Source organism: Centruroides vittatus, unplaced genomic scaffold (assembly GCF_030686945.1).
Source record: "Centruroides vittatus isolate TY-2023 unplaced genomic scaffold, ASM3068694v2 contig_3127, whole genome shotgun sequence".
NCBI classification, from domain to species: domain Eukaryota; kingdom Metazoa; phylum Arthropoda; class Arachnida; order Scorpiones; family Buthidae; genus Centruroides; species Centruroides vittatus.
In genome coordinates, this window is record NW_027122015.1 from 408,502 (window position 1) to 422,297 (window position 13,796).

Genomic DNA, 13,796 nt, shown 5'->3' on the forward strand with positions numbered 1-13,796 from the left:
AATACGATAAAAACCAGTTACTATCGGAATCACGTGATTGGCGTTTAATCAGCCGTAAAAATGCTATTCTGAGCCGTATGTTTAGTTGTCGTTTCCGTTAGCCATGCTAGAATTCTAGCAGTGGAAGGTGTCTAGTAGTTTGAAATGAGTTCAGCATGTCAGCACAAGTAGACTTAGCAAGAATTCTGCAATACTCAGCACTGCTCTAAATTTTCTGTCTAGAGCTACTTTTGCGCTACTAGGAGTGCTGTGGAAGGATTAAGTTCGAAAGCAGGCCTTTTTTTTTACTCTTTTCGTCCTGTGGGTATAAGAGGGCCTAAGCCCAACATGGGTTTGGCCAGGCCCACAATGGGACGGCCGGGTGATAAGGAACTAGACTTGACATATCCCAAAGTAGCCTATCCTGTTGTCCCCAAGCACAGCTTCGGGACGCCGAAATGCCCATTTCCAGAAAGAGAAAAACCCACGGTAAGAATTTCGAAAAATAAAAAATCCGACTGTAGTGCGGCGATAACGGCATGGCAATATGTCTCACACATATATTAGTCGGTCAGAAGCTTGGTAGCTTGCTCGCTCCTTGGTTGCGAGTACGCGAGTAGACGGCTCGCACATCTTTCTTGACGATTGATTATTATTTTTTTAATTGACATTTGTTATTGTGGTCAATTTCAATTTATCAAACTAAGTACCCATTTATAAAGCAAAGTAGGCCTACTCCATTGAACGTCAGATGTGAAAAGTGTCGTACAGAATTTAGCATAGTCCATGGGGAGATGCCAGCGATATTAACCAACATTTAAAATCAGAAAACATAAAAATTTCGATCTTGCTGCTGCTTTGAGTCCTTCGATGCTTAATTTTTTAAGAAAACGGATTCACCAACTTCGAAAGATCTGGAAGTTGCTGCGACAGAAGGCGCTTGGGTTTATCATACGGTGCAAGAGAAGTACAGTTTTCGTTCAAACGATTATGCTTCTAAGTTAATTCAAACGAGCACATTTAATTTCTGTTCTGAACAGAAATTAATGTGTTCGTACGAAAACAGAAGCTATTGTTGTAAATGTGTTAGCGCCAATAGTAATAGGTAAATTAAAAGATCGCCTCGGCGAATGCAACTGTGTCACTATATTAACTGATGCTTCAAATCATGGGCCCAAGAAAATATTCCGTTTTAGTTCACATTTTTACTATACGAAGGCACACAAGTCAAACTTTTAGAATTTCAAAACCAACCCGACGAAACATCAGACGTTGTCGTCAATTATCTAATGAAAGTATTGACAAAAAATAATTTGACTTCGAAAATCGTGGAATTTTGTGGAGATAATAGTAACTGCAATTTTGCGAATTGAAAAGACCAAGCATCAACAATGTTTATGCAAAACTAAATTTTTCTCTCGGAAGAACATTGATAGGAATGGGGTGTGGAGCTCACATAATTCACAACGCGATTAAAACTGCCGCAGATTGTCTACTTTGAATATATTATGAAAATATATTCAATTTTTATATCTATAGTGTTCGCGTGGAAGCTCTGACAGAATTTTGTAATAAAGTTAACAAAGAGTATCTCAAATTGCTAGGTTGTAGTAAAACTAAGTGGCTTGCGCTTATGCTTACTATTGAGTTTTGAAACTGTAAAAGCCATTAAAAGACTACTTTTTGAGTATCGATACGTCCAAACATATTGAGAACCTTTTATGAAAACCATAACTCTGAATTATGACTTTTTTATGCATGCACATTCAGCAACGTTTCAAGCTGCGTTAAAGATCGAGGGTCAGACTATTTCTGTAATTGAAGTCACTAAGGAAATAAATCACCTTAAAGACAATTTGGCCTTGAAACAAAGTGCTCTGTTTCTTTTCCACTCTGTAATTTAATACCAAAATTGCAAGAAAATGGTTGCAGTGCTGTTGACAAAGAATATATGAAAACGACAGCTGTCGAGTTCTATAAAATAAGCATAGGATATTTGAAGCAGTGGACCTGAAAAATTAAAAATATTTGAATGGACGAATTTAACCAAAATATCTACGTGGGAAGAAATTCGAAGTGCAATGGATGTATTGATTGAAAAGGGATTTATTAACTGTAACAAGATCAGAAGTATTTGATGACTATTCACTTATTTCTAACATTACACGGCAAAAAGTGACAAAATGGAACACTGGGAATGTTTTCAACCGAAAGTTGAAACATTCCCATCGTTGGATGGAATTGTTCAAACACTTTCACGCCAGTAATTTGAATCGTATGAACTATCGTATAATTATTGAATATATTTTGTCTTCTCGGCACTAATGCATCCGTAGAAAGGGTCTTCTATTATTGTTACAGCTCAAAGATTTTAAAACTGGATTTGGTAAAATTTGGCATGCAATTAAATGTGAACTATCAATAAATACACTTTCTCTGTTGTGATTCCAGTTCTCACTTTTCTAATATGTACAGTACCGTACCAGTCTAATTTTTAAAACTTCTGACCGGGTGCGTGACACTTACGGCGGGGATTCCTACTTTACAGTATGTTATGTAGGACAGCAAATAAACTTTAGAGCCATAGGACCAAAATTTGCTTGTATTAATTTCACTTTATCATTTAATTTTTTCAGTCTAATTTCTTACCACGTATAAAAATGTTACAAAATCGTTCCGTTTCAAGACTTATTTTCGCTTTTATAGAGTCAATTTTAGGCAGAGCCCTCTGTTCCCAGAGAACGGAAAAAGTTTTAATTTTATCGTTTTAAACAATTTGCTAAGAGTTTACAGTTTATAAAAAATTTCCTTCTTTGGTAAGAAAAGAAAGAAGGCAGAGTATTATTATTAATATAAAGGAAAACAATCAGAGCAAACTTCAAACTTCGTATGCTAAATATTTTATAAATTACATGTGTAATAAGAAATAAGAAGTACTATGAATTATCTGTACTAATGTTATTACTAATATAACTGAAATCAAAAACAAACTTTTCAAATAAATTTTATTAAACAAAAGTGCAAGTGCAGACACACAATGCAAGAAAATTCTATCATCTATGTCAAATATATAATACACAATATTACAATTTCTCAGATTTGGGAAACAAATTTATTAGACAAGATAAATTACACAAAGGCAGTTCACTAACAAAGACTTGGAGTTACATTAGGTATCAGCTTTTCCACAATAAAACCTTATGACTATCATTATTGGCATAGGCCTGATGCAGCCTACTACACTTTGTTTTTTTGTATACTCAACAGTGTAAAGCACGATCCACTTAGTGAAAATGAATGTTCCGAATCACTGAACGTCGAGACTGACTGGTGATAAATTCGATACACTGTCGGGTCGATAGAGCACACTTTTCCCTCAAGGAATGCATGAATAATAGAAATGTAGAAATTCGTAGCGAGGCGCTTTAAAGCCAAGGCTACTTTTTTCTTTTCTGTTTTTTTTTTGTTTTTTCTTTTTAAAAATGGTACAATATACAGAAATGCAAATGACTTTCTTCAGAAACAATTTTTCGGATAATTTTCTCATTTGCTCTAGTATCTACACACACAATAATACCAGTTCTACAAACATTTGAAATCATCTGCCACATTATGAAATGCAAATAACACATAAAAGTGACAGACAAAAGAGAAAATGTGCAACTTTGGTTTGAAAGTTTTTTGTTGTTTTTAGTGTAGCACATTTTGGGATGATATTCGTGTAGAAGACAGAACTGAATTCGGTAAAGTTGTTTCCAAAAATGTTTGCCCCAAGAAAATTATAAATTTACACTTAAGATGTTCTCTTTCCTATCATATTAGTTCCAAACAGCTTGAAATCCATAAAATAATAAAGCATATGACTTTAAGAGCAGTTGGCAATCAAAATAAGAGAGAGTGCAATTTAATTTTGGAAAAAAGTCATATGTCTGAATTATTTTAATAGGATGCATCAAGATAATACTAAAAAATAAATTTAAAAAAAATCTTTGAAATTCATCTATGGTCCCAAAATTTAAATGTTTTATGTAACTTTTGCACAAAATGGTAACTAAAGATAAGAACATTTTGATATATATATTTTTTTTCAGTAACTGCTTACATAATTACAACATTATTTACACAAATTCATCATAGATTTTTAAATCCATATTCTTATGAATTTCGAAAGTGGTAAGGACTATGTAATTTATAGTTGTGACAAAGCGGGAAAGATATGGGCAAAATTCTTTACAAATCATTTTAAAAATTCAATGTGACGCCTTATGTGAAAGCCGTATTTCTTTTGTTTTTCCTCCTGACCAAGATAGGTAAGAAATAAGTTTGTTCTTATTTTTGACCAATTCAACAAATATATCCCCTTGTAAATTGTAATGTTTTTTCCTTTACAATAATATAGATATTTTAATTTTTCTTTTGATCAACTAGATAGTGTTTCTATTGTAATTCAAATTTTAGTTTTGTTCAATTACATTTTCTGTATTTGATATAATTTATAACAAACGGAAATCTGTTCTTATATGACTAGAAATAGGAAGATAACTTTTGTTTTTTTACAGGCAGTCAGACATGTTTAGCCAGGCACACACTGGCAAAATTTTTAATTTTTGATATTAAATGCTTGTAATAAGTAGTTACATGGTTTAGACATAAGGCAAATTGTTGATGCATTGAGATATTCAGCTGCCAGAATCAATATAATTGTTTCTGGTGAAAGTAAATAAAGTTCTTTGTTTTTTGTAAAAAGAAGTTGCAAAAAAGCAAAGCAAAGAAAATAAAGAACAAGCATTGGTCCTGTGTCACCAGTTAATCTTCAAAACTCCAATTATCCATTTGGTGTGCAGAGCAATCTGGCAAAATGGTGGCAGGTGCTCAAGACGTCCATTTCAATTCCATATCTTTAAGAAGCTATCCCAAGATCCTGTAGCTACAGCCATTCCATCTTCTGTGACTCCCAAGCAACTCACTCTATTATCATGACCAGCTAATACTCCTTTAAAAAAAAAATTATATCAAAAATATCAGAATACATTTTGAGAAATTCAACTGTGTATATATGAGTATCATAAAAAAATATTCACTCTGACATTAAAAAACATCTCTTTAGTAGTACGAATATTAATGATAATTTAATCATCTAAATGAATACTAAGAAAACACTCAACATTAGAGTTAGACAGATTTCACAGTATAAACAACTGGACCAACTCCTAGTTGTGTTGCCATGACAACAGTAGTCAGAGGGAAACTAGTAGTACCAGTTAGACTGATTTAAAAAGTTAAATATCTAACTCAGGTTGGAACAGTCAGTGAGCTCAGCCAATGAGAGCTTCTAAACTACAACCAATCAGACTTTAGATATATGAAAACTATTAAATTAATCAAATATAATTTTACTTTATATATAAATTATAATTTTTAAAAATTTTCCCTTGTACCCTGTTTCTTCCAGAACTGCTTAAATTTTATATAAGAATACATATGACTTCAATATAAAAAAACATTATTGATGTAAATGAGAAAAGATGGCAAAATTTAGACTTTTCAGATGAATTTATAAACAAAGTAAGATCATATCTGCAAATTTTAATCAGGCACATTACTAAGATATTTTAAAAAATTGGAAAACCTTAAATTGATTGACCAGTGTTTTGATTTCTAACATGTGTTCCAACTAGTCATAACAAATTGGTCACTGACATGATCATATTCAATGTGAATGGTTTTTTTCTATCAGTCAGGTTGGCCATAATATGAAATCAGCCTTATACTGGTTATGGCCAGATACTAAGAATTAATGGCTGAGACATGTGCCATTCTAAAAACAGATTGAGTCAAAGCAGAATAGCAAAGATTTTTCACCGCTGTCCTAGACATGTTGAACATAACACTTAAATACCTGGATATTAAACATAAAAGCAGTTGAAACTAATGCCTGTACAATATGTTTACAGTTACAAATTATTTTCTCAAAAAATTTCATTTACAACATTTATGATTAACACAAACATTGTAAAAAAATATTTAAAAATTATTTTTGGAACATTTTTCTGACAAAAACTATTTGTATTTCAAAACTATGTATCAGAATGTATAATTTATCAATATTCTTTGATTCATTCTTGTACTATTCTTAATTTATCTTAACAGCTAAAACTTTCTATATACTAAAAAGCTTCATTAATTTACAATTAACTACATTTATAGTAAATACTTCAGTCCTCAGTCCTCCTACAACTTTTTTTTAACTCTATCTTACATCTCTCTACTAGTCCAAACTTGTTTTATGACATTTCCAAAATAATTTTTGTAAGTGATTTGCTTCTGCAATTCTTATTTAAATATCACCAACAACAAAGGCTGTAAAGCTACTTTATAATAAATTTTTTTTTCCAATTATAAGAAACAAAGTAATTGATACTAATTTAAATAAAGAATTACCCTCAAATTTCCATTTTTAAGATGATTATCATGAATTCACAAAACACAATTATGAAAATATTCAGATTAAATTATTTCCAAACATCATGAGTACAATTTCTTAATAAAACTTCACTCTCTTACATTTCATCATTAAAAAAAATACTTATTATTTAAAAAATAATTAAATCACATACCTGCTCTTTCAGCTTTCATAGAATCCCAGACGTTACAATTAAAATCATCATATCCAGCAAGAAGAAGCCTACCACTTTTTGAAAATGCTACTGATGTGATGCCACAGATAATGTTATCGTGGGAGTACATCCCTAGTTCTTGGTCAGCTCGTATATCAAATAAACGGCATGTTGCATCATCTGAACCAGTTGCGAAGGCATAGCCATTTGGAAAAAACTAGAAATAAACGTAATATATTTTAAATCTATAAAATACATTCCATCATCTTTCATAATACACTGCACACTTGCTAATAGAAAGTAAGTGTTAAATGTGTAGTTCACATAAATTTTAAAATCAATTTTGCCACTTTACATCACACACACACACAAAATGTCTATTTCCTCTTTCCATTTCAACAGTGATATACACATTACGTTTGTGTGATTCATATTTTATTCTACAATCTGCCTTACACAAAGTCAAAGTTTTAAATATATTAAGATTATATTGATAATATTTTCTAGATACAGTACATCCAATACACCTTATTGCTGAGAACAGATATTTATTACCTAAAACTAACGTTTTCGGCCCAATTTATGGGCCATCTTCAGGTTACAGTTGTTCGACTCTAATGCAAAATCGAACATACATTTAAATTAAACTAATAGAACAAGCATATCACAAAATAATAAATAACAAAAATCAAAATAACATGAAAAATGAAAATAAAATAAAATAAAATACTGTGACTGGCCGTAAATCTTAAGGAACAATTCCTTATGCATTAACCCAGACACCTACTGAGTCACGGCAGACGCATTATTACGTGTGTTACTTCTTACTATGTACTTCCAGGATGACGGTAACCCCGTCGCATCCTTATAATTTAAACATCTGTCAGCCAAACTCGCTCTGTAGATTTCGCATTTCTCAGTTATGGATGACAGCGTTGGCGAGCGTACTTTCGCAAGAATTTTGGCATCCTCCCATTCAACAACCGAACCATCCGCTTGCGCCATTTTGGATAATGCTGTTGCACACCTGTTTTTTGCGACATCGTACCGGTGCTCCTTTATCCTCACTCCAAGGTTTCTATTAGTGACACCTAACGTAGTCCTTATCGATTCCCAACTGGTCATTTTTGTAGGGAATTGCATATACTCCTGCCTGCTCTTTATCATCAATTCTTTCTTTGTCGTTTCTAATCAACCTATACACTGTGGGGGCCCTTTTGCATATTATACTGGCGTTTTTGTGTTTCGCTATTTGCTTCATAATCGGGAAGAGACATTTATTATACGTAAACTTTGTGAAGTTACCCCCAGCCTCCGGTTTCTTCTTAGAGTTGCTCCTAGGCCTTACGTACGCCGCTATTAAACGCTCTATAGTTCTTGTTCCAAACCCTAACTCCTTTGCTACCTTTTTGATTCCACCCAGCTCATTCATCGTGTCCATTACATCTGAGCAATACAAAAACGCTCTTCTGATTAGGGCCCTAAATGCGGATAATTTATAAATCGTTGGGTCATTGGAATTTGCCGGAATATACATTGGATCATGTGTGGGCTTGATGTACACCTTCGTGCATAAAGCTCCATTCTTAAATTCAATGCCAACGTCCAAGAAGTGTAGCTCCTTGCTACTAACTTGCTCAAGGTTAAGTTTTAAGCCATGTTGGTTAGAGTTCACTTGGTCTAAGAATTGTTGTATCATTGCGTCATTCTTCCAAATAATTAGATCATCATCTACATATCTTTTGTACATGATTATATATTCATCATAGTTGAAAAGTGTCATGCTTTCTATCTTTCTCACCACCAATTCACAGAGCAGGCCAGACATTGGGCTGCCCATTGGGACCCCTCTTAACTGCTTATAAACTTTACCTTGGAAACTGAAAAATGACTGAAAGCATATTAGATCAACCATTATCTCTAAATCTTTTCTGTGCTTGTATGCTTTTGGGTGCAACCCACATAACAGGTTCACTAACTCCTCAAAACATGAGGTAACGTTGTTGACGTTGGCATTTAATTTAAGAATGGAGCTTTATGCACGAAGGTGTACATCAAGCCCACACATGATCCAATGTATATTCCGGCAAATTCCAATGACCCAACGATTTATAAATTATCCGCATTTAGGGCCCTAATCAGAAGAGCGTTTTTGTATTGCTCAGATGTAATGGACACGATGAATGAGCTGGGTGGAATCAAAAAGGTAGCAAAGGAGTTAGGGTTTGGAACAAGAACTATAGAGCGTTTAATAGCGGCGTACGTAAGGCCTAGGAGCAACTCTAAGAAGAAACCGGAGGCTGGGGGTAACTTCACAAAGTTTACGTATAATAAATGTCTCTTCCCGATTATGAAGCAAATAGCGAAACACAAAAACGCCAGTATAATATGCAAAAGGGCCCCCACAGTGTATAGGTTGATTAGAAACGACAAAGAAAGAATTGATGATAAAGAGCAGGCAGGAGTATATGCAATTCCCTACAAAAATGACCAGTTGGGAATCGATAAGGACTACGTTAGGTGTCACTAATAGAAACCTTGGAGTGAGGATAAAGGAGCACCGGTACGATGTCGCAAAAAACAGGTGTGCAACAGCATTATCCAAAATGGCGCAAGCGGATGGTTCGGTTGTTGAATGGGAGGATGCCAAAATTCTTGCGAAAGTACGCTCGCCAACGCTGTCATCCATAACTGAGAAATGCGAAATCTACAGAGCGAGTTTGGCTGACAGATGTTTAAATTATAAGGATGCGACGGGGTTACCGTCATCCTGGAAGTACATAGTAAGAAGTAACACACGTAATAATGCGTCTGCCGTGACTCAGTAGGTGTCTGGGTTAATGCATAAGGAATTGTTCCTTAAGATTTACGGCCAGTCACAGTATTTTATTTTATTTTATTTTCATTTTTCATGTTATTTTGATTTTTGTTATTTATTATTTTGTGATATGCTTGTTCTATTAGTTTAATTTAAATGTATGTTCGATTTTGCATTAGAGTCGAACAACTGTAACCTGAAGATGGCCCATAAATTGGGCCGAAAACGTTAGTTTTAGGTAATAAATATCTGTTCTCAGCAATAAGGTGTATTGGATGTATCTAGTATATTCATTAAGAAGCTGAGTCTGAGTAGGTGATAATATTTTCAATAATCATATTTCTCAACATGTGATGAATTCATCTAAATAAAAAATTAATTATGTCTGTAACTAAAAAGTAACAAATTAATATAGTTTCTTGAAGTAATTGTAAGAAATTGTTATAAATACCAAATACAGGGGGTGATCAGTTAACAAGAATAATCCATTCCACGATTTTGTTTGCTATCTGAATTGTTCGTTAACTGATTCTCGATTTACTATACATTTTTATGGGAATTTGATTAATTTGTTCTGGAGACCCCCCAAAATATATATATATATACTTTCTTAGTATGTTTATTTATATATAATAATAAAGATACATACATACACAGTCTTGCATTTTTATTAGTCGTGTTTTTTCCATTTGTGGGGGTTAAAGAATCTGTCTAATGTCAATTGCTTCTCTCTCCTGGATTTTTCAGAAGTAATTAATAGCTTGGAATTGTAGCAATCCTTAAGCCTATTAACCTCAACCTGGTTTGGATGCCATTCTAAGATCGTTGTTTTGACATCCTCCCACTTCATCAAAACATCTGTAATAGCAGATGTTGGCAATGATGCTCTTTATCAGAAGAAAACATCTCGCTGAGTTTCTTGGCGTTCGTCTGTCATCAGATCAGTTTCAAATTCCATTATGAGCTCTTCTGTCATCTTCATTCACCTCTAATTCTAGATCTCTATCAGTTGTCACAATTTCATCCATAATTTCAAGGACATCAACTGTCTCCCTGAATGCAAGAGAGACACAGTTTTCACCAAACAGAATTCAACTGTTGTTGAGTGACTTCTGTCCATAGCTTTTGAATGAGTAATGTAGCTTCAAGAATATCAAATTTTTCTTTTCAAAACGTTTTTAATGTCATTGTTGAGGAGAACTGGCATGTTTCAAAACACCAATGAAACAGTGCTCGAACGTACAATTTTTTAAAACCTTTTTCGCAATAACCTCTTGATCCATTGGTTGAATCAACGAAATGGTATTTGGAGGCAGAAACTGAACTGTCAGCCAAGGAAAGTCTTCCAGCAAATTATCTTTAAGGTATTTTGGGTGTCCTGGTGCATTGTCCAATAGCAACAGTGCTTTTAATGGCAATTCATTGGTCTGAAGGTAATCCTTGATGCTCGGAGCACAAATTTCAAACAGCTATTCTTTGAAAAGAGTTTGTGTGACCCATGCCCTTTTATTCAATCTCCACATCACTGGCAGTCTTTCTTTAATTACGGAATGTTTTTTGAATGCTCTAGGGTTCTCAGAGTGATAGACAAGAAGCGGGATAAGCTTCATATCACTGCTAGTATTAGCTCCCAAAAGTAATGTCAATCAGTCTTTCATGGGTTTATGCCCAGGAATATTTTTCTTGTCTTTCGTGACATAGATATGGTTTGGCATGTGCTTCCAAAATAAACCAGTTTCATCACAATTGAAAATTTGTTGTGGACAATATCCTTCTTTTTAATGAATTCTTCAAATTTGAGACAGAACTTCTCTGCTTCTTTATCTGCACTAGCAGACTCATCATTAATTACATGTTTAATGCCAGTTCTCCTTCTAAACTTTGCAAACCATCCAGTGGTACTGTAAGGAACCGAGTCCGAACCTTATTTTTTATTTTATTATTATTTCCGTTTTATTATCTTTTTGTTTTGGGTTTATGTTTATTTAGAACAAAGGTTCCCCACCACTCTCTTGTTATTAATGAAAAATGAAGAAAAAACAACTCACGGAGAAATAAGTGCCATAGGAAACATCTTGTGCACTTGCGCTGCCCAACGGAAGTAACAGTCCGCAGAAAAAAAATGGGGGGGGGAGTCCCTACAATCACTAGTAGAGAAATACTTGATAAACCGTCTTAAACATCCCAGAAAATTATGATAAATATTTTGTAAACGGTTTATAAGCTTTGTCGGAAACTTAAAGCTGCCAGAACAAAGTTAATGTTAGCAACTAAGTATGTAAATAAGAGGAGTAACCCAGCTCAAGTGTGACGTCACCTCACAGTATAAAACCCGTACGTTAACCGAAGGAGAGGTGATTTCCAAACCAAGGTGAATTCCAAATCGAGGAGACTGTGAGAGCGAGGTAGATTCGAAAGCGAAGTATTTTCTGATAGAAGTCCAGATTGATAATTGGACGATCCAAGGTGTTAAAGAGGAGTTCGATTGACGATATCGAAAGTATTGAAGAAATAGTTTCTTCGTATAGTGAGGTGACGGATAGACGTTTAATTAGTAAGAGATTTTGTTCATAGTTTCTAAGTATTTGATTGTCGAATTTCAAAGGGGAAATTACTATTAAGTTAAGCTAAGTAGCTGAGTTTATTGTCGGGTTGACTTGTTGATTTTCGTTAATAAATTTTGTTTGGATTATTGACATTTATATGTAGTACGTTCTAGTTGCTAATTAAATATATTTGAACTTTTGATCTGACTTGATATTTATCGTTATTATTACTAATCTTTCGGTGCACGCTTAAAAGCCCAGGCCTGGCAAACTAATCTCGAATCCGCGTAAAGTACCCGTTAGGTTAACGGAAGTTTCACCGACCGTAATTATAGTCGGTTTCCTAAGATACTAAAATTAAGTACTTTACAGTACTTTGAATTCTCTCTCTTCATTTGACGAATGTGGAGTTTGCTTCTTCAGTTCTTCAAAAATTTCTCTAGTTTTCTCTTGAATGATAGTCATACTAGTTACATCTCTTCATTTCCCTTTCTTTTATCCAAATTAAAAGCAATCTCTCCATTTTTTCATGGATGGAACATCTTTGTTTCTCAGATGTAGTTTTTGTTACTCCTTTAGTGCCTTGAGTCTTCTTGATTATTTCTTTCTTAGCTAAGATTGTGCCTACTGCAGACCTGTTCAAGCCATACTGCCTAGCAACAACAGTCATCTTCCCACTCTCTACTTTGACTATTATCTCTTGCTTGGTTTCTATGGTGTGCACAGTTCTTGACACTCCACTCTTTTTAAACTCCATAATATTAACAATTTCTTTTTGAAACGAAAGATCAGCAAAGCACTCACAAAAATTCAGAGAACAGAAATCAACTAGTGCATGAAAGAATTATGTAAATATGATGCCCAAATGAAATTCAAAATTTTGATGTTAAAACATTAAGAAATATCCAATAGGACAGTTAAACTCTCACTTTTAGAAAATAAAAACCGACACAAAACTTAGCAAGTGCCTGACAGTCTTGCGAAGATTATAAAAAATTATTTGACAGAAAAATAAACAAAAAGCTGGAATTACAATGGAGTGTTTCAAAGTTCGAGGAAACACTATCTGATCAGTGTCGGGTTGAGTGTCGATGTTGATGTCTCCTGTGCTCCAAAAGGTTTCAAATTGTTACCTGAAGACAAGGGAAAATCAATCGGTATTCGTTATTTCCTGTTGCTTCTTTTTATGTTTGTTTAGTGAAGTATTCATTATCTGAACACGTGTTTGTTGTTTGATCATAAAAATCTTTTGCGAAAGTGTTTGTTATCCGATTTGTTCACTATCCGAACTGTTTGTTAACCGATCACCCACTGTACTAATATATTGTTTTCCTTCATATATCTTTAATTCCTTTACTAAGAAGTAAGAGTATTATGTTTATTAAATATTCTGAGATGTTTTTATGCTTTATAACTATAAATTCTATAGAACCTGAAGTTATATCTTGAGGTTTTGTGAGCCAGTCTTACTTTTTTTTTATGTCCAATCACATTCTTTTACTTGTTCCTGAAATGTACCATCTATCAGATTGATGATTTGTGCCAAATTATTAAATTGACGTTTATTATGAAATGTTCCTCATAATAAACATCATCCTTCATTTTTACATAAGTTTTTTTAAAGGAATCTTTCTTATTGGTTTTAACCTGTCCTGTGTTATTCCAGACATATCTCAGAGTCATGATCTCTGACCTGGAGCATTGGACCCGAGATATCTTATTTCTGTTTAGGAATGTTTTTTTTATGTTTTTTTCACATGTTGCTACTTGTATGGAAATCTGAAATTAGTGACTCATATCAAAAGAATCATTATGTTATCTAGTTTTTGCACAGCA

The 13,796-nt window shown here is 33.7% G+C and overlaps 1 protein-coding gene across 3 annotated transcripts in view; it reads right to left on the reverse strand.

Moving 5' to 3' along the window:
- Positions 1-3,068: 3,068 nt before the first annotated feature.
- Gbeta13F (guanine nucleotide-binding protein subunit beta-1) overlaps positions 3,069-13,796 on the reverse strand; it is a 118,883-nt gene continuing 108,155 nt past the window's right edge. For all 3 annotated transcript variants that reach the window (XM_067267994.1, XM_067267996.1, XM_067267995.1), the window contains 2 exons: positions 6,597-6,813; positions 3,069-4,972 (listed from right to left, as the gene is read on the reverse strand). In XM_067267994.1, the coding sequence (XP_067124095.1) occupies positions 4,866-4,972; positions 6,597-6,813 (324 nt within the window). In that variant the 3' untranslated portion in view covers positions 3,069-4,865. The remainder of the gene's footprint in view (positions 4,973-6,596; positions 6,814-13,796) is intronic.